Source organism: Oncorhynchus mykiss, chromosome 14 (genome assembly GCF_057628025.1).
Source record: "Oncorhynchus mykiss isolate SJ-2025 chromosome 14, ASM5762802v1, whole genome shotgun sequence".
NCBI lineage: Eukaryota > Metazoa > Chordata > Actinopteri > Salmoniformes > Salmonidae > Oncorhynchus > Oncorhynchus mykiss.
In genome coordinates this window covers 26930448-26957729 of record NC_143035.1, presented here as the reverse complement: position 1 = coordinate 26957729, position 27282 = coordinate 26930448, and the positions used below count along the sequence as shown (strand labels likewise).

The following is a 27282-nucleotide window of genomic DNA, read 5'->3' as shown; positions in this document are numbered from 1 at the left end:
GTTGGTATCCGTGATGATTCGATTTACCACGAACTCTGGATGAAGAGAAGGTTTGGCTTACATACAAATACTGTTTTTCAGTAATTTGGCTATAGCTTACCTGAGGAAAATGGCCTTTATCCCAGTACATTTATTCCAGTGTTTATGCCAGTGTCTTCATCCCAGTGCCTTTATCCCAGTGCCTTATACCAGTGCCAGCAGCATACTATCCTGCATCACACTGCTGGCTTGCCCCTGAGGCTTAGCAAGACTGGTCCCTGGATGGGAGACCAGATGCTGCTTGAAGTGGTGTTGGAGGGCCAGTAGGAGGCACTCTTTCCTCTGGTCTACAAAACAATATCCCAATGCCCCATTGTAGTAATTGGGGACATTGCCCTGTGTAGGTTGCTGTTTTCCAGATGGGACATGAAACAGGTGTCCTGACTCTTTGTGGTCACTAAAGATACCATTGCACTTATCGTAGGGGTGCTAACCCTGGTGTCCTGGCTAAATTCCCAATCTGGCCCTCATACCATCATGGCCACCTAATCATCCCGAGCTTCCAATTGGCTAATTCATCCCCCTTACTCTCTCCTGTAACTATTCCCCAGGTCTTTGCTGTAAAGAATGTGTTCACAGTCAACTTACCTGGTAAAATAAACATATTTATCCCAGTGTCAGCATATCAACAGAGATGACACATGCGCTGGCAGATTATGTAAATCAGTATAGGCTACATGGATATTTGATATGGTTTCTGTAAAATAGATCTGTTGCAGGCAGCTGTTGTGTAACCAAAGGGGGGAAAAATGATGAGGGTTTCTCTTTTAGTATAACAACAAGATATTTCACTATCAAATACCATGTTACAGGAAGTATATTTTATCTCAAAAGCATTACTGGTATCTCCCAATGAATCAGACCGAGGCCTACCTCCAGCATAAATTGACAAGACTGAGGAGAATTGAGTTAAAACAACTTTTGACCCCTCCTGTGGTGTCATGGGATGTCATTAAATGTTTGTTCTCAGATGGATGTGTTGCGTAATACCTGTGACAGACAGGAGGGTTCAAAGTTCATGGGAAGGAACACTTTGGTCACAGTTTCACTGAGGAAAGTTGAGGTGCTTTTATCCATGCTTTAGGTAGCTGGTACTTACATCATCTCGGCACCCAGAACCAAATTAGCTAAGGTTGTGGGAAGATACTAGTCTGCATGAAAAGGATGTTGTTTTCGCTTTCCTGCAAGGGAATAAGCTTGTAGGAGAAGAACAGCACAGGTAATGTGTGGTTCAGTTAGTAAGATTGTGGCACCAGCAACACCAAGGTCATTGAGTCAATTCCCGTATGGATTATATGTGTATATGTAACATTTCTGCTCTCACTGTACTGTAAGTCACTTGGGAGAAAAGCATCATCTAACTGACATTATATTATTATTTAACACAATTACTGGAAGACGAAAGCATCGTCAATCTATATTACACTAGAAAGGATGACTTAGAAGGCTTGGATGACTTCACTGGCTGACAACACGAGGTTGAGTATTGGCTAATATATAGGTAGCCGGAACCAATAATATCTTTGCCATAGGAGTAGACATCCCATCCCTCCCTCTATGCCATCCCTCATTCTCTCTCTCCATCTCCCTCCCTTCCAAACACCTGCCCAGCCAAAAAGCAGAACGAGGCTTCGTTCAGAAAGGCAAAGTTGTGTGACGTTCACCTGAAGAATTAGCATTGTCCTTGCAACACCCTTTAAAGTGTCTCACTTTAGTTCTCTGGGCACTTCTCAAGGCCATGTTCAAGAGCAGCTGTACTTTGCAGCATTCTGCAACCACACATTAGATTCTGCTTTAGTCTGTTTCCCTTTGTAAACGGTTCCAACCTGTGTATTGATCCTGGACGTACACCCGCTCAGTGATGCTGCCAACCTCTACAGTTTAATCTCATAGCCATCAGACACCTCGGCCAAGGAGGAACAGAGTAATCAATAAAACACGATGGTGTCCCGTTTGGTTCAGTTGGTAGAGAATGCCACTTGCAATGCCAGGGTTGTGTGTTTGATTCCCTTGCGGGACCAGTGTGAAGAATGTATGCACTCATAACTGTAAGTCTCATCTGCTCAATTAAAAAATGAAATGTCTCATAGAGAGGGATTGAATAAGAGATCCATCAGAGAGGAAAACGGATGGGTAGAGACAGAATTGAATAGGGTGAAGAATACTTGGTATTCATATAAAAAATATATGTATAGACGAGCTCTTCACAATGAATTTGAATAGAAAACGGGTACAAATAGACTAGATCCTGCAACCATGGAGAGGTAAATACCTTTCTATTAACATCTCAGTTTACTCACTTACTTATGGTGTTGCCTACTCCTGCTGATGAGCTTCTCAGATCATATGAGGAAAAAATATTTAGCTATATCTGGGATGCTGAACCTGACAAGACAAAGCATGCCCATCTATATAATGAATATGAACTGGGTGGGTTGAGATTATTACATGTACAAGTACTAAACTTCACAGTATAAACTTCGCTTATACAAAAGTTATACTTGAACCCTAAATGGTTCTCAAGTAGATTACTAAGAAAAGCTCATCCGTTGTTTAAATGTTTTGCCTTTATGCAGATTGCCTTGCATCATTTTCAATGAATTCAATATCTCTATTTTTCAAACAAGCATTGCAGAGCTGGCTACAATTTCAATATCATCCCCCTGAAAGGTAGAACAAATATTACGGCTGAACTCAAATGTGCTGGTTGATAAACGACCTGTATCTATGGAAAAGGGTATGTTGTTTTTAAATTATATTGTAAAATGGAATGGTAGAGTTATGTCTTTCATGGAATTTACAGAATTGTATGGGAAGGTCTGCTCAATCCAAGATTACAACCAATTGATTACAGCATTACCCCCAAAATAGAGGCAGGTGGCAGCGGGAGGAGGTAGGGAACTGGTCTGTCTGCCCAATATGAAGGATCAAAACTGGAATAAATAAAAAATAGCATAAATAGGAAAGTATACCAGTTTCATTTGAGGACCAGGATGTTGACAGCTGTGCCATACAGATTGCAAAATAGTTGGGAAGAGATTTTTGATGTACCGATTCCATGGTACAGGGTGTATGAGTTGATGTATAAAACGATGCAAGATTCAAGACTTTGTGCTTTTCAGCTAAAATTATTGTACAGAAATCCGAAGAGGGTGGCTAGCAGAGATAGGTGGGATGGGCTGAGGGAAACTAAGGGTTGGGATGTGAATTTGGAGGCAAGTGGGAGTGTGTGCATATACACACACTCTCATTCAAACGGACACACATGCACATACACGGACACACACACATATACACACATGTAAATAGTGCCATGCATGCACTCAAACATATTCAGTTGGCCTTGATGTCTTTTGTTTTTTGCATAGTTGTTTTCTGTTTTCCTTTGTCTTTCTCTTTTTTCTCTTTTGTTCATTTTGTTGGTTGTTTGGGTACAGGGGCTTGGGGGGTCTTGGGGGTGGGGAATTATTTTATTTTATTATGATAAAACAAATATCGGGGGATGGGGACTGTGGGGGGGAGCGTCTCAGATGGTTGAGGGGCAACCCTCGGGGGGCCTGTGGGGGAGATCTTGGAGGGCTGGTGGCCTGGCATTTGGGAGCTTGGGCCGGTGGCCGATAGGCCGCTGGTTCTGGTCCCCGTTTTTGACATTGTGGGAGATCTGTCGACGTGCCCTTGAGCAGGGCGTTGACCCTTGTTGCTCATCTGGGTCTCTATGGATGGGAGTCTGTTAGATGACTGAATGTAATGTAGATGTTGAGCGGCTTCACTGCAGGTAGATTGTATGTTGTCTTATTAAATTAAAACCAATAGGTATAGGGTTAGCAGAGGACAGGTGCCTGCAGTATAAAGAGGGGAACATCCCCACTGATGCTATTCCAAATGGTACCCTATGGGCCCTGGTCAAAAGTAGTGCACTATAAAGGGACTAGGTTGCCATTTGAGATGCACCCACTGTCAAGCCTGATTAATAATGAATTAGTGTCCCAGCTGCCCCTCCCCCTAAAACCAACCTGCATCCTGGGGGCTGGTGTGATAGAGGAGAATAGAGGTGTGTCCCACAATGACAGCTGATAAATCAAATCAAATCAAATTGTATTTGTCCCATGCGCCGAATATAACAGTGAAATGCTTACTTACAGGCCCTAACCAACAGTGCATTTTTAAAGTAAAAAATAGGTATTAGGTGAACAATAGATAAGTAAAGGAACAAAAACAACAGTAAAAAGACAGTGAAAAATAACAGTAGCGAGGCTATATACAGTAGCGAGGCTACATACAGGCACCGGTTAGTCAGGCTAATTGAGGTAGTATGTACATGTAGATATGGTTGAAGTTACTATGCATATATGATAAACATAGAGTAGCAGTAGCGTAAAAGAGGGGTTGGTGGGTGGTGGGTGGTGGGTGGCAGTACACAATGCAGATAGTCCGGTTAGACAATGTGCGGGGGCACAGATTAGTCGGGCTAATTTAGGTAGTATGTACATGAATGTATAGTTAAAGTGACTATGCATATATGATAAACAGAGAGTAGCAGCAGCGTAAAAGAGGGGTGTGGGGGCAATGCAAATAGTCCGGGTAGCCATTTGATTACCTGTTCAGGAGTCTTATGGCTTGGGGGTAAAAGCTGTTGGAATGCCTGTTGAGAAGCCTTTTGCCATGCGGTAGTAGAGAGAACATTCTATGACTGGTGTGTCTGGGGTCTTTGACAAGATAGACTATCTGTGTTGGGAATTGTGGTGTTGTAGTGGGAAAGGATAGTGATAGTTTCATGTATAGTTATGTAGTGTCGCTAACACTAACCATTACTCTTTGATCAAGCAACCTAAATGGGAGAGGGGGAGGGTTCCTAGACAGGGAATTCTGCGGTTCAGAATCACTGTATGGCTACCACACTCCACTGTCTTTGTGTGTGCATGTAGCCAACATACATACAGAGAGACTGCTGACTGGGCTGGAATTAGGTAAAGAAATCCTACAAATGTGCATCGATCCAGTGTGCTTCCAGCTCCATGTCTGTCTGTCTGTCTGTCTGTCTGTCTGTCTGTCTGTCTGTCTGTCTGTCTGTCTGTCTGTCTGTCTGTCTGTCTGTCTGTCTGTCTGTCTGTCTGTCTGTCTGTCTGTCTGTCTGTCTGTCTGTCTGTCTGTCTGTCTGTCTGTCTGTCTGTCTGTCTGTCTGTCTGTCTGTCTGCCTGCCTGCCTGCCTGACAGCCAGCCAGCCAGCCATCCACACACTACAGTGAGAGGGTTTGTGTGTATGTGTGTGACTACGTGTGTTTGTATCTTTGTCTCTGATCAGGAAGATTGTGAGTGTGTGTGTGTGTGTGAGTGTGTGTGTGTGAGTGTGTGTGTGTGAGTGTTTACAGTGAGAAAGAGGAGGAATTACATTTAATAATATTGCAGTTTCATTTCCCTCCATACTGCAGTGACCTGCCGGGTGTGTCTTGGCCCAACATTTGGACCTCTATAATTACCTAATCAGCACACATTACCAGCCAGTGTGAGAAGAGCTAATATGACAGACTCATCAGGAAAAGTGTGTGTGTGTCTGTGTGCGTGTGTGTGTCTCATCTGGGTCATTTTATTCAAAGGCGTGATGAGGGGCTACAGAAACATTCTCCTACGAGAGGTATGGTATTTTTTTGGTATTTTATTAGGATCTCCATTAGCTGTTGCCAAAGCGGCAGCTACTCTTCCTGGGGTCCACACAAAACATGAAACATATTCAAGGACATACAGAGAACAGCTCAAGGACATACAGTAGAAATCGGAAGTTTACATACACATAGGTTGGAGTCATTAAAACTCGTTTTTCCATCACTCCACAAATTTCTTGTTAACAAACTATAGTTTTGGCAAGTCGGTTAGGACATCTACTTCGTGCATGACACAAGTCATTTTTCCAACAATTTTTCATTATTTCACTTATAATTCACTGTATCACAATTCCAGTGGGTCAGAAGTTTATATACACTAAGTTGACTGTGCCTTTAAACAGCTTGGAAAATGCCAGAAAATGATGTTATGGCCTTAGAAGCTTCTGATAGGCTAATTGACATAATTTGAATCAATTGGAGGTGTACATGTGGATGTATTTCAAGGCCTACCTTCAAACTCAGTGCCTCCTTGCTTGACATCATGGGAAAATCCAAGAAATTAACCAAGACCTCAGAAAGAAAATTGTAGACCTCCACAAGTCTGGTTCATCCTTGGGAGCAATTTCCAAATGCCTGAAGGTACCACGTTCATCTGTACAAACAATAGTACGCAAGTATAAACACCATGGGACCACGCAGCCGTCCTACTGCTCAGGAAGGAGACGTGTTCTGTCTCCTAGAGATGAACGTACTTTGGTACGAAAAGTGCAATCCCAGAACAACAGCAAAGGACCTTGCGAAGATGCTGTTGGAAACAGGTACAAAAGTATCTATATCCACAGTAAAAGGAGTCCTATATCGACATAACCTGAAAGGCCGCTCAGCAAGGAAGAAGCCACTGCTCCAAAACCGCCATTAAAAGCCAGACTATGGTTTGCAACTGCACATTGTCACATGGTGACAAAGATCATACTTTTTGGAGAAATGTCCTCTAGTCTGATGAAACAATAATAGAGCTGTTTGGCCATGATGACCATTGTTATGTTTGGAGGAAAAAGGGGGATGTTTGCAAGCCAAAGAACACCATCCCAACCGTGAAGCACGGGGGTGGAAGCATCATGTTGTGGGGGTGCTTTGCTGCAGGAGGGACTGGTGCACTTCACAAAATAGATAGCATCATGCGGAAGGAAAATTATGTGGATATATTGAAGCAACATCTCAAGACATCAGTCAGGAAGTTAAAGCTTGGTTGCAAATGGGTCTTCCAAATGAACAATGACCCCAAACAGACTTAAAGTAGCTTAAGGACAACAACGTCAAGGTATTGGAGTGGCCATCACAAAGCCCTGTCGTCAATCCTGTAGAAAATTTGTGGGCAGAACTGAAAAAGCATGTTCGAGCAAGGAGGCCTACAAACCTGACTCAGTTACATCAGCTCTGTCAGGAGGAATGGGCCAAAAGTCACCCAACTTATTATGGGAAGCTTGTGGAAGGCTACCCGAAATGTTTGACACTGCAACGCTCGTCAGAAGAAGTGGGCCAAGAGGTGCAAATTGGTACGTGATTCTTTATTTAACCCGAACACCAAACAAAAGAACAACGAACGTCACGTTCTGAAGGCTACACAGAGCAAACATAAAACAACATCCCACAACCGAAGGTGGCAAAACATGATGCCTAAGTATGATTCCCAATCAGAGACAACGATAGACAGCTGTCCCTGATTGAGAACCATACCCGGCCAAAACATAGAAACACAAAACATAGAAATAAAGAACTTAGAATGCCCACCCAAATCTCAAGCTGACCAAACCAAATAGAGACATAAAAAGGCTCTCGAAGGTGACTCCGACCCTGGACTGGGGACCTTTGTTGCGGGCCCCGGACTGGGGACCCTCGTGGCGGGCCCAGGACTGGGGACCCTTTTTGCGGGCCCCGGACAGGGAACCCTTGTTGCGGGCCCAGGCCTGGGAACCCTCGTTCAGGGCCCCGGACTGGCAACCCTCGTGGCGGGCCCAGGACTGGGGACCCTCGTTGCGGGTCCCAGACTGGGAACCCTCGTTGCGGGCCCCGGACTGGGAACTGTCGCTGGAGGCTCCAGACTGGAGGCCGTCCCTGGAGGCTCCGGACTGGAGGCCGTCATTGGAGGCTTCGTGCCATGGATCATCACTGGAGGCTTCGTGCCATGGCTCATCACTGGAGGCTTCGTGCCATGACTCATCACTGGAGGCTTCGTGCCTTGGATCATCACTGGAGGCTTCATGCCATGGATCATCACTCGAGGCTTTGTGCCATGGATCCTCAGTGGGGGCTTCGTGCCATGGATCACCACTGGAGGCTTCGTTCGTGCAGCAGGCACAGGATACACTGTGCGTAGAGCCGGCGCAGGATATACTGGGCCGAGGAGGCGCACTGGAGGTCTGGAGTATAGAGCTGGCACCATCCTTCCTGGCTGGATGCTCACCCTAGCCCGGTAACTGCGGGGTGCTGGCACAGGACGTACTGGGCTGTGGAGACGCACCGGAGACACAGTGTGCAGAGCCGGCGCAGGATATCCTGGGCCGTAGAGACGCACTGGAGGCCAGGAGTGCTGAGCCGGCACCATCCGTCCTGGCTGGATTCCCACTCTAGCCCGGCTGATGCGGGGAGCTGGGATATAGCGCACCGGGCTGTGAACGCGCACTGGAGACACCGTGCGCTCCACCGCATAACACGGTGCCTGACCAGTACCACGCTCCCCACGGTAAGCATGGGGAGTTGGCTCAGGTCTATAACCTGACTCCGCCAATCTCCCCGTGTGCCCCCCCCCCCAAAAAAATTGGGGGGGGGCTGCCTGTTGGGCATCCTTGCTAGCCGTGTCCCCTCGTAACGCTGGGCCCCTTTTCTAGCCGCCTTTGCCTTCCTAGCTGCTTCCACCTGTTCCCATGGGAGGTGATTCCTTCCGGCCAGGATCTCCTCCCACGTCCAGGATCCTTTGCCGTCCAGGATGTCCTCCCATGTCCAGTCCTCCTTACCACGCTGCGTGGTCCGTTTGTGGTGGGATGTTCTGTAATGCTCGTCGGAAGAAGTGGACCAAGGTGCAGCGTGATACATGTTCATGATTCTTTATTTAATCCAATTACCAAACAAAAAAAACAAAAGAACAACGAACGTCACGTTCTGAAGGCTACACAGAGCTAACAAAAAACAACATCCCACAACCTAAGGTGGCAAAACATGATGCCTAAGTATGATTCCCAATCAGAGACAACGATAGACAGCTGTCCCTGATTGAGAACCATACCCGGCCAAAACATAGAAACACAAAACATAGAAATAAAGAACATAGAATGCCCACCCAAATCACACCCTGACCAAACCAAATAGAGACATAAAAAGGCTCTCGAAGGTCAGGGCGTGACAGACACAAGTTAAACATTTTTAAGGCAATGCTACCAAATACTAATTGACTCTATGTACACCTGTGACCCACTGGGAATGTGATGAAATAAATAAAAGCTGAAATAAATCATTCTCTCTACTATTATTCTGACATTTCACATTCTTAAAATAAAGTGGTTGTCACGTACGTGAGGCATATTTATTAGAAAGTGAAACTTAGCAAGAACAAAACAATAAATCAATAAACTAACATTGAAACGTGACAACGTGGTGCACATGCACAAAACACAAAATAATATCCCACAAACACAGGTGGGAAAAATGCTACCTAAATATGATCCCCAATTTGAGACAATGATTACCAGCTGCCTCTAATTGGGAATCATACAAATCACCATCATAGAAAAATAAACTAGAACACCACATAGAAATAATAAACTAGAACACCCCCAGTCACAGTGGTGATCCTAACTGACCTAAAACAGGGAATTCTTACTTGGATTAAATGTCAGGAATTGTGATAAACTGAGTTTAGATGTATTTGGCTAAGGTGTATGTAAACTTCCGACTTCAACTGTAACTACACCAATTAAAAAATTGCACACATAGCCTACATGTACATATCAATACATACAAGCAAACTATCTAGGTCAAATAGGAGAGAGACCTAGATTCCGTGAGGTGTTAACTAGGTCTTTCCTTGCAGCACTCAACCACACAACTGGACAATAATCAAGATAAGGTCAAACTAGAGCCTGCAGGACTTGCTTTGTGGAGTTTAGTGTCATTTCTTTATTATGGACAGACCTCTCTCCATCTTTACAACCATTGCATCCATATGTTTTCACCATGACAGTTTACAATCTAAGGTAACAACAAGTAATTTAGTCTCTTCAACCTGTTCAACAGCCACACCATGTATTACCAGAGGTCTAGAACGTAGGGAATGATTTGTACCAAATACAATGCTATTTGTTTTAGAGATGTTCAGGACCAGTTTATAACTGGCCACCCATTCCAAAACAGACTGCAACTCTTTGTTAATGGTTTCAATGACTTCATTAGCTTTGGTTGCTGATGCGTATATGGTTGAATCAGCAGCATACATGGACAAACATGCTCTGTTTAATGGCAGTGGCAGGTCATTGGTAAAAACAGAAGAGAGTAGAGGGCCTAGAGAGCTGCCATGCGGTATGCCACACTTTACATGTTTGATATTAGAGAAGCTTCCATTAAAGAAAACCCTCTGAGTTTTATTATATAGATAACTCTGAGTCCACGATATGGCAGAGGTTGAAAAGCCATAAAACACAAGGTTTGTCAACAACAGGTTATGGTCAACAATGTCAATGGCTGCACTGAAATCTAACAGTAAAGCTCCCACAATTATTGTGATCAATTCCTTTCAATCAATCATCAGACATTTGTGTCAGTGCAGTACATGTTGGGTGCCTTTCTCTATAAGTATGCTGAAAGTCTATTGTTCATTTATTCACAGAGAAATAGCATTGTATTTGGTCAAACACCATTTTTTCCCCAACAGTTTGCTAAGAGCTGTCAGCAAGCTGATAGGTTGGCTGTTTGAACCAGTAAAGGCTGCTTTACCACTCTTGGGTAGCGGAAATGACTTTGGCTTCCCTCCAGGCCTGAGGACAAAGGCTTTCCTCTAGGCTCAGATTAAAGATGACAGATAGGATTGGCTATAAGGTCAGCTACCATCCTTAGTAGCTTTCCATCTTAGTTGTCAATGCCAGGAGGTTTGCCATTATTGATCGATAACAATAATTTTTCCACCTCTCCCACACTAACTTTACAATTTTCAAATGCTTTTCTTTCATAATTTGTTTTTTTTTAACAATGCATTTCCTACCTACATTTGCCCACTTTAAATAAAGGTTAAATAAAATGAAAAATGAAAAATTAAACTTTGCCAAAGAAGTAATCATTCAAATAATTGGCAACATCAAATAGTTTTGGGATCATTCTTTATATCATTGATCTTGGCTTCATAATACAGTTTCTTCTTCTCTTTGTTGAGTTTAATCACATCATTTCTCAATTTGCAGTAGGTGTCAACTTCACAGAGCAAATAGTGCAGCCAATGAAAGTGAATAAAAAAACATAATTATCCCCAAATATATTGCAAAAAGAGGGCAAGAAACAGGAAGAATGAATACAGGATGGTGAAGGTATTCACATAAAAATTGACAGAGAGAGAAAAAGCCAGTGATGTGCAGTGAGATATAAAAGAGAGAAACACTGAGCGCGTGTGATTGGTTCAGCCAGGTCACCCGTGATACCAGTCAGTATTCAACGTCCATCCATGTCTGAGGACGTCGGGAGATGACGTGGAAACCGGCCACTAGGGGCAACAGTGAGCACTGTGACTTTCAAGTAGTTTTCGGTTTTGCGTCTGTCTCTGGTGCAAAAGGTTGAATGTTCGAATCCAGCGATAGAAAGTTGTTTTTGAGATTTTAGTTTTAAGCCTATCCCTAACATTTACCTTAACCATTTGGAATTAATACTTAACCTTAAGATTTCAGGAATTAATGCCTAAACTTAACCCTAAACTTAAAAATGAGAAGATAATGTTAAACACGTGTAGAACAACTTTGACATTTTACATTTGAGAAACATGGATGAACGCCTAATTCTGACGTGAGACTGTGAGAGCTAGTTGGACTGGTTATGTGTGTGTGCTTGCGTGTTTTGACAGAGACATACAGAGAGAGAGCATGCTGGTGACATTGCCAGCTGGTAGAAAGAGATGTATGTTTCTGACCATGTGTGTGTGTGTGTGTGTGTGTGTATGTGTGTGTGTGTGTGTGTGTGTGTGTGTGTTAGAGTGAGTGTGTGTGTGTTTGTGTGAGTGGGTGTGTGTGTGTGCATGCGCCTGTATGTGTGTTTGTGTGTATCAGGCTGCTGCCCCTCTGGAGTGCCCAGGCTGAACAGCTCGGCGGGCGGGCGGGTGGGGGGGATGGGGGTGCCTCTGCCACGCAACCTGGTCACCATGGTAACAGCGTGGTCCCAATGCCTTCCTTCTGCTGTCATCAGCAGAACATAACAGATGTCATACAGAGGTCATAAGCTGTCATAACAAAGTATTTTAGATGGTGTCTGTAGTGTAGTCAGGACCTTTACTTTACTTAAGACATACCCAGACATGACTTGCTCTGTAGGGATACTGATATAGGTCAGACATGACTTCTCTGTAGGAATACTGATATAGGCCAGACATGACTTGCTCTGCAGGGATACTGATATAGGTCAGACATGACTTCTCTGTAGGGATACTGATATAAGCCAGACATGACTTGCTCTACAGGGATACTGATATAGGTCAGACATGACTTCTCTGTAGGGATACTGATATAGGTCAGACATTACTTTTCTGTAGGGATACTGATATAGGTCAGACATGACTTCTCTGTAGGGATACTGATATAGGTCAGACATGACTTCTCTGTAGTGATACTGATATAGGTCAGACATGACTTCTCTGTGGGGGTACTGATATAGGTCAGACATGACTTGCTCTACAGGGATACTGATATAGGTCAGACATGACTTCTCTGTAGGCATACTGATATAGGTCAGACATGACTTCTCTGTAGGGATACTGATATAGGTCAGACATGACTTCTCTGTAGGGATACTGATATAAGCCAGACATGACTTCTCTGTAGGGATACTGATATAGGTCAGACATGACTTCTCTGTAGGGATACTGATATAGGCCAGACATGACTTCTCTGTAGGGATACTGATATAGGCCAGACATGACTTCTCTGTAGGGATACTGATATATGTCAGACATGACTTCTCTGTAGGGATACTGATATAAGCCAGACATGACTTCTCTGTAGGGATACTGATGTAAGCCAGACATGACTTATCTGTAGGGATACTGATATAGGTCAGACATGACTTCTCTGTAGGGATACTGATATAGGTCAGACATGACTTCTCTGTAGGGATACTGATATAGATCAGACATGACTTCTCTGTAGGGATACTGATGAAGGTCAGACATGACTTCTCTTTTGGGATACTGATATAGGTCAGACATGACTTGCTCTACAGGGATACTGATATAGGTCAGACATTACTTCTCTGTAGGGATACTGATATAGGTCAGAGATGACTTGCTCTACAGGGATACTGAAATAGGTCAGACATGACTTCTCTGTGGAGATACTGATATAGGTCAGACATGACTTGCTCTACAGGGATACTGATATAGGTCAGATATGACTTCTCTGTAGGGATACTGATATAGGTCAGACATGACTTCTCTGTAGAGATACTGATATAGGTCAGAAATGACTTGCTCTACAGGGATACTGATATAGGTCAGACATGACTTGCTCTGTAGGGATACTGATATAGGTCAGACATGGCTTCTCTGTAGGGATACTGATATAGGTCAGACATGACTTGCTCTGTAGGGATACTGATATAGGTCAGACATTACTTGCTCTACAGGGATACTGATATAGGTCAGACATGACTTCTCTGTAGGGATACTGATATAGGTCAGACATGACTTCTCTGTAGGGATACTGATATAGGTCAGACATGACTTCTCTGTAGGGATACTGATATAGATCAGACATGACTTCTCTGTAGGGATACTGATATAGGTCAGACATTACTTCTCTTTTGGGATACTGATATAGGTCAGACATGACTTGCTCTACAGGGATACTGATATAGGTCAGACATGACTTCTCTGTAGGGATACTGATATAGGTCAGAGATGACTTGCTCTACAGGGATACTGAAATAGGTCAGACATGACTTCTCTGTGGGGATACTGATATAGGTCAGACATGACTTGCTCTACAGGGATACCGATATAGGTCAGATATGACTTCTCTGTAGGGATACTGATATAGGTCAGACATGACTTCTCTGTAGAGATACTGATATAGGTCAGAAATGACTTGCTCTACAGGGATACTGATATAGGTCAGACATGACTTCTCTGTAGGGATACTGATATAGGTCAGACATGACTTGCTCTGTAGGGATACTGATATAGGTCAGACATGACTTGCTCTACAGGGATACTGATATAGGTCAGACATGACTTGCTCTGTAGGGATACTGATATAGGTCAGACATGACTTGCTTTACAGGGATACTGATGTAGGTCAGACATGACTTGCTCTGTAGGGATACTGATATAGGTCAGACATGACTTGCTCTACAGGGATACTGATATGGGCATGAGTTCCCAGATACTGATCTTTTAACTCTCTCCATCCCCAACCTCACCACACGATACTGGATATGCAAATTAGTTAACCCTGACAATCAGCTGGATAATACTGTGTCTACTAAAAAACAGATACCCACCCATTCTGACTGACACCCAGATGACATATGCTCCCATGCTAACCTTCACCTGCTTTGGTCCTCATTCTATTTCATGGACGGACAAAATGTTATAATATTGGCAATTAATAACAAAACCAGCACTTTCTCCACTTTTCAATAGTTTATATCTGTCTGTCTATTATTAAGACAGAGTAAGCCCCAGTCTCTATTCCTGCCTGACAGCTCAGCACACAGATACAGATCTGATATCATAATTTGATCACTCTGTTGTAGCAGATCATTTTGTTGCGCAGCAGGAAATGTAAACTTGTACTGTACAGGTATCTGAGATTTATAAAGGCTTCTAAAGTTTAGCATTTCCACTTTAAAATGTCATACTTAATTTGCCATAACAAAAAATGTATCAACCCCTACGAAAATGTCCATGAATTCAAATCCACATAATAATTTCCGTGTTTTGTTGCTGCAGGTTAATATTCCTGCTGTGAGAAAGTGGTCAAATTAAGAGTACACACCGGTAGGTTATAAAAAAAGATAGACCAGCACATTGCTAATTTCAATCTAATTGTGATCCAGTGTGAGGAGCCATGTCTCTGTTTGTGTCCCAAATGGATCCCTAGGGCTCTGGACAAAAGTAGTGCACTATATAGGAAATAGGGTGCCAGTTGGAAGGCAACCTGTGTGTTTGATCATCCATTAAACATCATGTTGTCATGGTTACAGCCACTATGGTGGGAGAAACGTTTCTCCTCGAAATTTCCTTGATGATGTCACTAAATCAAATGGGCGGGCTTTAGTGGCGCCCGCTCAGATGCAAGTTGGGAAATCTAATCTGGTTTACTGACAATAAGAGTGCTCTCATGTCTGACTGCCTGACTGCACCTGACTGTCTGATTGGGTGATGCAGTGACAAAACCCTGCATCTGCTTATCATTGTCAGATCATTCCATTTCCTACAGAAACCTGTAATCAGATGTCAGATGCAGTGGCTTAATGGTCAAACGCTCCCCACATGTGTAGTACTGTACGCTTCTTTCTGTTCAGATACCACCATTGACATTTACAGTGAGATATTCTGACCAGCAGAGGATGCTAGGTATGCAGAGCATTCAGAAAGTATTCCGGCCCCTTAGACTTTTTACACATTTTCTAAAATGCATTAAATTGTTTATTTTTCTTCATCAATCTCCAAACAACACTCCATAATGGCAAAGTAAAAATGCTATTCTTTTTTTTTAAATAAAAAAACATCTGAAATATCACATTTACATAATTATTAAGACCATTAACTCAGTACTTTGTTGAAGCACCTTTGGCAGCTATTACAGCCTCAAGTCTTGGGTATGACACTACAAGCTTGGCACACCTGTATTTGCGGAGTTTCTTGCAGCTGAAAAATATCCCTACAGCATGATGCTGCCACCACCATGCTTCACCGTAGGGATAGCGCCAAGTTTCCTCCAGACGTGACGCTTGGCATTCAGGCCAAAGAGTTCAATCTTGGTTTCATCAGACTGGAGAATCTTGTTCCTCGTGGTCTGAGAGTCCTTTATGGTGCCTTTTGGCAAACTCCAAGAGAGCTGTCATGTGCCTTTTACTGAAACGTGGCTTCTGTCTGGCCACTCTACCATAAAGGCCTGATTGGTGGAGTGCTGCAGAGATGGTTGTCCTTCTGGAAGGTTCTTCCATCTCCACAGAGGAACTCTGGAGCTCTGTCAGAGTGACCATCGGGTTCTTGGTCACCTCCCTGACCAAGGCCCTTCCTCCCCGATTGCTCAGTTTGGCCGGGCAGCCAGCTCTAGGAAGAGTCTTGGTGGTTCCAAACTTCTTCCATTTAAGAATGATGGAGGCCACTGTGTTCTTGGGGACCTTCAATGCTGCAGAACATTTTGGTACCCTTCCACAGATCTGTGCCTTGACACAATCCTGTCTCTGAGCTCTACGGACAATTCCTTTGACCTCATGGCTTGGCTTTTGCTCTGACATACACTGTCAACTGTGGGAATTTATGTGTGTGTGCCTTTCCAAATCATGTCCAATCAATCAATTGAATTTACAAAAGGTGGAATCCAATCAAGTTGTCGAACATTCTCAGTATTTCAGTTTTTTATTTGTAATACATTTGCCTGTAAAAACCTGTTTTCCCTTTGTCATTATGGGGTATTGTGTGTAGATTGATGAGGAAAATGGTTATTTAATACATTTTATAATAAGTCTGTAACGTAACAAAATGTGGAAAAAGTCAAGGGGTCTGAATACTTTCCGAATACATTGTATGTTGCAGTAGTACAGTAATCTGAAGTTCACTGTGAACACAACACACCACACACCACAACACACCACACAACACACCACACACTACAACACACCACACAACACACCACACACCACAACACACCACACAACACACCACACACCACAACACACCACACACCACAACACACCACACACCACAACACACCACACACCACAACACACCACACACCACAACACACCACACACCACAACACACCACACAACACACCACACACTACAACACACCACACAACACACCACACAACACAACACACCACACCACACACCACAACACACCACACACCACAACACACCACACAACACACCACACACTACAACACACCACACAACACACCACACAACACAACACACCACACCACACCACACACCACAACACACCACACAACACACCACACCACACCACACACCACAACACACCACACACCACACCACACAACACAACACAACACACCACACCACACCACACACCACAACACACCACACAACACACCACACCACACCACACACCACAACACACCACACCACACCACACAACACACCACAACACACCACACAACACACCACACCACACCACACACCACAACACACCACACAACACACCACACACCACAACACACCACACACCACACACCACACACCACACAACACACCACACAACACAACACACACCACAACACACCACACACCACAACACACACCACAACACACCACACAACACACCACACCACACTACACAACACACACCACAACACACCACACACCACAACACACCACACACCACACCACACCATACAACAAAACACACACCACAACACACCACACACCACAACACACACCACAACACACACACAACACACCACACCACACAACACACACCACAACACACCACAACACACCACACCACACCACACACCACAACACACCACACACCACAACACACCACACAACACACCACACCATACCACACTACACCACACAACACACCACAACACACCACACACCACACCACACCATACCACACCACACAACACAACACACCACACAACACACCACAACACACCACACACCACAACACACCACACCACACACCACACAGCACACCACACCACACCATACCACACCATACCACACCACACACCACACCACAACACACCACAACACACCACACACCACACACCACACACCATAAACAAACCACACACCACACCACACCACACACCACACCATACACCACACCACACAACACACCAGACACCACACACCACACAACACACCAGACACCACACACCACACCACACACCACATAACACACCACACCACAACACACACCACAACACACCACACCACACACCACACAGCACACCACACCACACCATACCACACCATACCACACCACACACCACACCACAACACACCACAACACACCACACACCACACACCATAAACAAACCACACACCACACCACACCACACACCACACCATACACCACACCACACAACACACCAGACACCACACACCACACCACACACCACATAACACACCACACCACAACACACACCACAACACACCATACTAGAAGTGGTGTAGTGAAGGGTAAATGCAAGCAAACGCACTTGACCTACTTTTCTTTGCTTAGCAGTTTACACAGCTTTTGTGGAAAAATGGATAGAAAGTATATTTTTTCACAGCGACCAGCAGTCAGAGTTTAACCACCAACTTTTTGTTCCGTGAATGTGATTTCGTTACAATCCTTAATCACTGTATAATTACTGTATTTAAATGACAAGGAATCAAACGGTACAGGAAAACGTGGAAGACATTTCCAGGCAAGGAAATCTACTTGGAAGTGAGTGGCCGAGTGCACACAAATAGGTGTGTCGAAACATATCTTTATCTGACAGCTCTGGAAAAAGTCCCAACCTGTGCTGGCTGGTTTATGACTAATGTGTTTTGTGTTTCCCCAAAAACTCCTACATGTTGCTGTTGCAGGTCTGGGTTTTCCCTGAGACTACCTTGACCTAGCTGACCTTTCTTGTCCAAAACAGGGAAAGGACCTTGAGCTTGCTATGGGCTACAATGTAAATGTACTGTAAGTGATTGAAATTCCTCCAAACAGCTAAATATTTTCCTGCTTCTATTCATCAAGACTCACAGCCAACATTTATTGACATGCTCTAAATACCCCAAACTAACATACAGTTACAGCACATGGTTATTGTTGTATACTGTAAATGTTCTTACTGTGTTCATGTTTTGCGTTAACAGTGTATTGACTTTAAGCCATGAGGCGGCACCAGGAACCAAACATCACAACACAAAGGCTTTCATTACCAGATACTGATCAGTCATGGCTGGGCTCAGCCACCTGACGATGACTACTATTGTAATCATGTTTATTAATGACCTGTTAACAGTAAGTTATTATACTTCTTCCTGTCTGTAAGAGTTCCTGATATTTCCACCTCAAAGAGGGAGGAGAGAAAGAGGGCGAGAGAGAGAGAGAGAGAGACATATATAGACATAATATGATGTTTGAAATGTCTTAATTCTTTTGGAACTTTTGTGAGTGTAATGTTTACTGTGAATTTTGTATTGTTTATTTCACTTTTGTTTATTATATATTTCCCTTGCTTTGGCAATGTAAACATATGTTTCCCATGCCAATAAAGCCCCTTAAATTGAATTGAAATTGAATTGAAATTGAGAGAAAGAGCGAGAGAGAGAGAGAGAGAGAGAGAGAGAGAGAGAGAGAGAGAGAGAGAGAGAGAGAGAGAGAGAGAGAGAGAGGGAGGGAGGGAATTTTATGATGTCACTGCAGCCTACTCATATCCAGTATAAAGGCTGTACAGACTACTGTACAGACTACTACCGCTCTCATACAGACTCAGACACACACACACGTCACCCAGATACAGTCAGTCACAGTGTAACACACACGGACCGAGGTCGCTAATGCTACAGGCTGAGCAGTCACAGTAAGTAAAGTATGCTGGGTTTCTCAGGGGGTTCTCAGGGGGTTCTCAGGGGTTTCTCAGGGGGTTCTCAGGGGTTTCTCAGTGGGTTCTCAGGGGTTTCTCAGGCGGTTCTCAGGGGGTTCTCAGGGGTTTCCCAGGGGGTTCTCAGGGGGTTTCTCAGGGTGTTTCTCAGGGGGTTCTCAGGGGTTTCTCAGGGGGTTCTCAGGGGGTTCTCAGGGGGTTTCTCAGGGGTTTCTCAGGGGGTTCTCAGGGGGTTTCTCAGGGGGTTTCTCAGGGGGTTCTCAGGGGTTTCTCAGGGGGTTTCTCAGGGGGTTCTCAGGGGTTTCTCAGGGGTTTCTCAGGGGGTTCTCAGGGGGTTTCTCGGGGGGTTTCTCAGGGGGTTTCTCAGGGGGTTCTCAGGGGTTTCTCAGGGGTTTCTCAGGGGGTTCTCAGGGGGTTTCTCAGGGGTTTCTCCGCTCGACTTGCTTTTCCTCACCATTTTCTCGCTTTTGTTTTGTTTCTCTTATTTTCTTGTTTTTGTCTGAGTTCATCTGACTCTCACAACCCCTCTCTGTCAGTTTCAGTAAAACAGGCTCTGTTTGAAAACTCCACTAAACACTTTTTAAACATCTCCCTTAGTATGCGACACACATCCTCTTTCTCTCTCTATTCTGTATTTTTTGCTCCTGTTCTTTCTTTCTATGTGAACAGTGACGATGGTAAACCCTAAATGTATTTACATGCTGGCATAGATTCACGACTGCCTGCTTTGTGTGTCTGTGTGTCTTACTGCCGTGGCCAGTGTGTTACAAGCATCTCTTCCTGTTAGTCTCTAGTTACACTGGTGCATGTCTTTATGTTGTTATAATGTTGTTATAATGATGTTAGAATAGCTGTTATGTGTCTAATCTGTACCAGAGTTCGATTCCTGCAGTGCTTTCTTTACCTGTTGAAAATAGTAGGGGTATTCCATATATTAGCTGATAGAAAGTGTTGTTGTAACTGTTTTCTCTCCATTGATGTTCTGTGACTGTATAATTACGTGGTTGTTGGTAGTGTTGTTGGTCTGGCCCTCTGTGTTGTAATATAAGAGGATAACTATTGATTATTATCTCATTCACCTGCTCATTCACCTGCTGATAATGTTCTAAAAACAGTATGCGTGTTCATCTGAGCATAAGCAGGGAGACCATGAGCCTTACGAGGGGGGAAACATAGTTCTGGTTATCTCTCTGTCTCTTCTCTTCTGTTTTGGTCATGAGAGATAGCTGTTTATCTCCCCGTCACTTCTGTTTTGGTCATGAGAGATAGCTGTTTATCTCCCCGTCACTTCTGTTTTGGTCATGAGAGATAGCTGGTTATCTCCCCGTCACTTCTGTTTTGGTCATGAGAGATAGCTGGTTATCTCCCCGTCACTTCTGTTTTGGTCATGAGAGATAGCTGGTTATCTCCCCGTCACTTCTGTTTTGGTCATGAGAGATAGCTGGTTATCTCCCCATCACTTCTGTTTTGGTCATGAGAGATAGCTGGTTATCTCCCCGTCTCTTCCGTTTTGGTCATGAGAGATAGCTGTTTATCTCCCCGTCTCTTCTGTTTTGGTCATGAGAGATAGCTGTTTATCTCCCCGTCACTTCTGTTTTGGTCATGAGAGATAGCTGTTTATCTCCCCGTCACTTCTGTTTTGGTCATGAGAGATAGCTGGTTATCTCCCCGTCACTTCTGTTTTGGTCATGAGAGATAGCTGGTTATCTCCCCGTCTCTTCTGTTTTGGTCATGAGAGATAGCTGTTTATCTCCCCGTCACTTCTGTTTTGGTCATGAGAGATAGCTATTCTCGCTGCAAAGTCTCTTCCACCCCTTTTCTCTCTCTGTTTCTGTGTTTATCTCTGTTTCTCTTCCCCTCTCTCTAAAAAAATGATAAACAGTGTTTCCCTCGTTTTCTCCCTCCCTCTCTCTAAATCCAAAAATGGAAATAAAGCTAAGGTTCTGCGTGTGTCTCTCTCTGCCATTCTCTCTCTGTTTACATAAAAAGTCATTCTGCCACCCAGCTGGGTTGGTCTCTGGTCTCTGTTTACCTTTGAATGTTTGAAAGTAGTAGGGCAGTTCTCTGTGTGGGGGGGTAGTAGAGGGAGTGGACACACATTTACTCACACACAGAACCAGACACACACACACACACACACCTACAATTGTGTTGGTGGACAGCCAAAGAGGAAAAGACTGAGGAGAAAGGCTTTAATCACATATATATACTCTCTCCTGCTCTAGAATACCAGCAAGGAATCATTGACCATCCACCCTCCCAGCAGAAGTCATATAACATAACGGAGGGAACGTCTAAGAAGTTGAAAGAGAACTCTTCAGCCTTTTGGAATTGAGACTGTACCAGATACACCAGACCTTGGGATTTAAAGCCCTCTGTTGAACCAGGCCGGCACCAGCATTTTAGACAGTCCCAACAGCACCAGAGGAAGGGAGTTCATCTAGGATCAGACAGTATGCTGGCTCAGATCCTACAGGAGATGTGGGTGGACCCAGAGGTTCTGAAGGCCCTGAGTGAAGACCAGAGGAGAATCTTGTTTCTGAAGATGAGAGAGGAGCAGGTCAGACGCTGGATAGAGAGGGAGGAGAAGGACGAGAGAGGGAGGAGAACCAGGGAACAACACAGGTCTAAAGAAGGTACAGCATTCTCTCTCACACACACACACACACACACACACACACACACACACACACACACACACACACACACACACACACACACACACACACACACACACACACGCACACCGGTCCTTAATAATGAGCACAGAATGCAGAATGAATCCAGACCATGTACAGTACATTAGAGTATACTTCAGAACATGAACCTGGCGTCATAGTAACTGCATATGGGAAATGAGAGAGTATATTTCATAATTTATGTTTTCCTTTCCCTGGGCGGTCACACCCACCTGTACCCTCCTCTGCCTCTTATCCCCTCTCTGCCTACACAGAATGTTCTGTCCACAGATTCAACACACCACAGGGCATACAGTATTGGCCAGGGAGAGAGGAAAACCCTTCAAATATAGAAAGAGAGAGGGGGAACAGGGGGGGGGGGTGAAAGATGGGGACATGAGAGAGATGTGGAAGCAGGAGGTAAGGACGCAGAAGGGGGAGAGAGAGGAGGAATGAGGGGAAAAGTGAGTGAGAAGAAGAATAGAAAGTGGCAGGGAGAGAGAGAGAGAGAGAGAGAGAGAGGGGGGCACTGAGGAACTGAGCTTGCTTGAGCACCCACCCCACTATTCTGGGAAAACAACCCTGCAACCATACTCTACAGAGAATCAGCCTTCAGCTCAGGCCAAGTTCCAACACTTTCACTAACCCACGTCTCTCTCTTGCTTTCCCATTCTATTCCCTTCTCTCTCCATCTCTCTCTTTTACCCATTCTATCCCTCTCTTTCCCTGTCCATTTCTCTATCTGATGGGATATAGAATGTGACCTATCCTTTCCATTGGTTCTAATAGAACAGTGTGTATATATGGAATACCCAGCATCCTCTCCCTCTCCCTCACTCTATTTGATAGGATATAGAATGAGACGTATCCCCTCCCCCACTCTATCTGATAGGATACAGAATGAGACTTATCCCCTCCCCCACTCTATCTGATAGGATATAGAATGAGGCGTATCCCCTCCCCCACTCTATCTGATAGGATACAGAATGAGACTTATCCCCTCCCCCGCTCTATCTGATAGGATACAGAATGAGACTTATCCCCTACCCCACTCTATCTGATAGGATACAGATTGAGACTTATCCCCTCTCCCACTCTATCTGATAGGACACAGAATGAGACTTATCCCCTCCCCACTCTATCTGATAGGATACAGAATGAAACTTATCCCCTCCCCCACTCTATCTGATAGGATACAGAATGAGACTTATCCCCACCCCCACTCTATCTGATAGGATACAGAATGAGAATTATCCCCACCCCCACTCTATCTGATAGGATATAGAATGAGACCTATCCCCTCCCCCACTCTATCTGATAGGATACAGAATGAGACCCATCCCCTCCCCCACTCTATCTGATAGGATACAGAATGAGACCTATCCCCTCCCCCACTCTATCTGATAGGATATAGAATGAGACCTATCCCCTCCCCCACTCTATCTGATAGGATACAGAATGAGACCACCCCCCCTCCAGTATATTGTACTAGCCAGCCCTCATATCAGAGCTCTATCGTCAGAAACAGAGCTGCAGCGATTGATTCATTCCACATTCCTGCCTGCCTTCTTGCCCGGCAGATTGAATAGCAGTGAATAGAATTGAATAAGCCCTGTGTTTGGTGTCGCTCGTCGCTTTTAACCCCGAATATCACGTTACCCCTTTGTCTTTCCAATCTGTGCTCTATGTATCACCTGGGTGAGTGTGTGTGTGTCACCTTAGTAGCAGTAGGATAGGCCAGGTCATCTCTCATCTCTTAACACCAGGTGTCAAAATGAGCAGTAAAACCACTGTGTTGAGCAACAAACACTACACTTCATCATTCTTCTCACAGGCCCTTTATTCTCCTCTCTCAGCCCCATGGCCCAGAAAGACTCTCCTTACATAAGATAGTACGTAGGCAACACAGTACAACTCTTAAATGTCACACACACACACACACACACACACACACACACACACACACACACACACACACACACACACACACACACACACACACACACACACACACACACAGCCTCTGGCCCATCATGTACACTTAAAAAATGATTAACATATTTCCAATGTGATTTGCTGCAAGACCATTTCTACACCTTTTGTTGCCATTTTGCTCTATATTACATAGGCTTATCTTCACTTATCTGAATTGAAATGAATGAATTGAAATTTATTTTTTTTACATTTAGGCTAGCAGCCTATTCATGTGTATCGTGTTCATATCACTGTAATGGTGACCTGTCTGTGATTAGAGACTAGAGGTTGTATCCCACCAATTGTTAGCCAGCTAATTAACACGGATCTGTGGTCAGATCTGAGTGATTACTGTAAGGTGAAGACCATAGACTAGTGTGTCAGTAAGGCAGTGTTTGTGCAGAGCCAATAGACTGGACAATAGATCAAGCTAGACCTCAGTAATGTGTTTGTTCACTGATAAGACAACAGCACCATCTGCTGGGCTATAACGGAGTACTACAACCAGACTCCATCAGTCTGACGATGGATTTAAATTGGGGACAGGTTTGAACAGTTACCTGCTGTTGTATTATCTGTGCTAGTTACACAGTGTGATATTCTATGTGTTTCTTTGTCTCCTCAGGTCACAGTAAGAGCGTGCGCTGGCTGTTGGGTCGTGATGGGGATGTAAGTGTGAGCGTGATTGGAGAGGTGGATGAATTTATATCCTCCAAACTCCCCCAGACCCTTTGTACCAACACCAGACTACAGAGTACAGAAATGAACAACCTAGTGGTTGATCTCCATACTGTGTCTCTACTGGCAGACAGAGAGAACCACCAAACCAGCTCACAATCAGCCACACTGATGCAACTCAGCGTAAGTGTTTATTTCGAAGTGTGTGTATGTGTGTTTGTGATGTGTATGCATATGAGACACAGAAAGAGAGGGCAAGAGGGAGAGAAATATGTCATCTCTACCATAGCTTAACAGTCTTCTTCTATTTCCAGGTAGACTCAGACGGCTCTAAGGACTCTGAGGAGGACCACGACTCAGGCAGCGCTGAGGACGACCCAAAGGACCCCGTGGAGGACAGCAGCGACAATGAGTCAGGCAACAGCACAGACGACCTAAAGGACTGGGGCCTCTGCTACAGACACCACCACAGCAACATCAGCCTGTCTCTACAACCCCAGCTGTCAGTCACAGAGAAGGCCCGCCCACACGGCAGAGGAGGTGAGAGAGAAAAAGAATCAAATGAAATCAAAATGTATTGGTCACATACACATGGTTAGCAGACGTTAATTCTAGTGTAGCAAAATGCCTGTGCTTCTAGTTCCAAACTATGCAGAGTGTATTTTGTGTGTACATACGGGCACGCGCATGTTTCTCTGGAATGACATGTCTACTCTACACTCGATTCAAGTTCATTGACGTAACAGATATTTCTACAATCCTTTCCCTCTCTATCTCTCTAGTGGTGGTCAGTCATGAGGAGGAGAGCCCAGCTTTTGGTGGTCGGGTGGCCCAGCTCAGGAGAACATTTGCCACATCTTCTCCCATCGCCAAGCCCCCTGTGCCCACCAAACCTTCACACCTGCAGCTGGTGCCCAGGTCCTCTCTGAGGTAACACTGGGGTCACCCACGGTCAACCAATCACACAGAAGAGGTACTGCCCACCTGAAGAGCTCATTTGAATACCAGGTAAAAGTGACCTACGGACAGACACTCACCTGAGGAACGGTGCAGAGAAATAGGAGCTCCAAACTTAGCCGAGTTAAAGGTGGACATGCACAGCTGAGTGGGAGGAATGCTTGACACTGGTACTCTGGTGAAGTGCCCCCCTCTTTGAAGGTTTGTGGAGACTGCATGGTAGTTATACAGTTCCACCTCTCCTTGAACCTAAATACACAAGAGGTTTGGACATGGTTAATACAAGAGCTATTTCTACATAGTTACATGGAAGTTTGTATCTGATTTGTACATGGGGTGGAGGAAAAGATTTAGCTTTACGTTTCTAATCAGGAATTATGCATAATTTATTTTCACTTTGCTGTCTCTCGTATGTTTGGGTCATAGGTCAAACCATCCTGGTATGTTTGGGCCATAGGTCAAACCATCCTGGTATGTTTGGGCCATAGGTCAAACCATCCTGGTATGTTTGGGCCATAGGTCAAACCATCCTGGTATGTTTGGGCCATAGGTCAAACCATCCTGGTATGTTTGGGCCATAGGTCAAACCATCCTGGTATGTTTGGGCCATAGGTCAAACCATCCTGGTATGTTTGGGCCATAGGTCAAACCATCCTGGTATGTTTGGGCCATAGGTCAAACCATCCTGGTATGTTTGGGTCATAGGTCAAACCATCCTGGTATGTTTGGGCCATAGGTCAAACCATCCTGGTATGTTTGGGCCATAGGTCAAACCATCCTGGTATGTTTGGGCCATAGGTCAAACCATCCTGGTATGTTTGGGCCATAGGTCAAACCATCCTGGTATGTTTGGGCCATAGGTCAAACCATCCTGGTATGTTTGGGCCATAGGTCAAACCATCCTGGTATGTTTGGGCCATAGGTCAAACCATCCTGGTATGTTTGGGCCATAGGTCAAACCATCCTGGTATGTTTGGGCCATAGGTCAAACCATCCTGGTATGTTTGGGCCATAGGTCAAACCATCCTGGTATGTTTGGGTCATAGGTCAAACCATCCTGGTATGTTTGGGTCATAGGTCAAACCATCCTGTCATGTTCTTAGCTACCAGATCTTTTGCTTTATTAATTGTGTTCATTATCTAACAGTCTAACCTCGTAGGCTTTCGAGTCATATCATGTTTTGTATATCTGCACTGTAACTACATTTTGTTTGAGGAGGCTATTTCTATTTTGTGTGTGAAACATGCTTGTGCGAAACACATACCTGTATTTCTTTGACCTGTTGGTCTCTAATTCAGCTAAATAAAAATCTGAAGAAA

At 44.5% G+C, this 27282-nt stretch overlaps 1 protein-coding gene across 1 annotated transcript; it reads left to right on the top strand.

Moving 5' to 3' along the window:
* Nucleotides 1–19510: 19510 nt before the first annotated feature.
* Nucleotides 19511–27282, top strand: LOC110489087 (uncharacterized). Its single transcript, XM_036943191.2, has 5 exons — nt 19511–19654; nt 21901–22311; nt 24953–25188; nt 25320–25545; nt 25788–27282. Exons 2-5 carry the CDS (start codon nt 22131–22133, stop codon nt 25937–25939), a joined length of 795 nt encoding a protein of 264 aa, XP_036799086.1. The 5' UTR covers nt 19511–19654; nt 21901–22130; the 3' UTR covers nt 25940–27282.

Coding starts and splice junctions, on each gene's coding strand:
- LOC110489087 (XM_036943191.2), top strand. CDS start 22,131: ATGCTGGCTCAGATCCTACAGGAGATGTGGGTGGACCCAGAGGTTCTG. Junction 22,312..24,952: donor ACAACACAGGTCTAAAGAAG/GTACAGCATTCT, acceptor TTGTCTCCTCAG/GTCACAGTAAGAGCGTGCGC. Junction 25,546..25,787: donor CCGCCCACACGGCAGAGGAG/GTGAGAGAGAAA, acceptor CTATCTCTCTAG/TGGTGGTCAGTCATGAGGAG.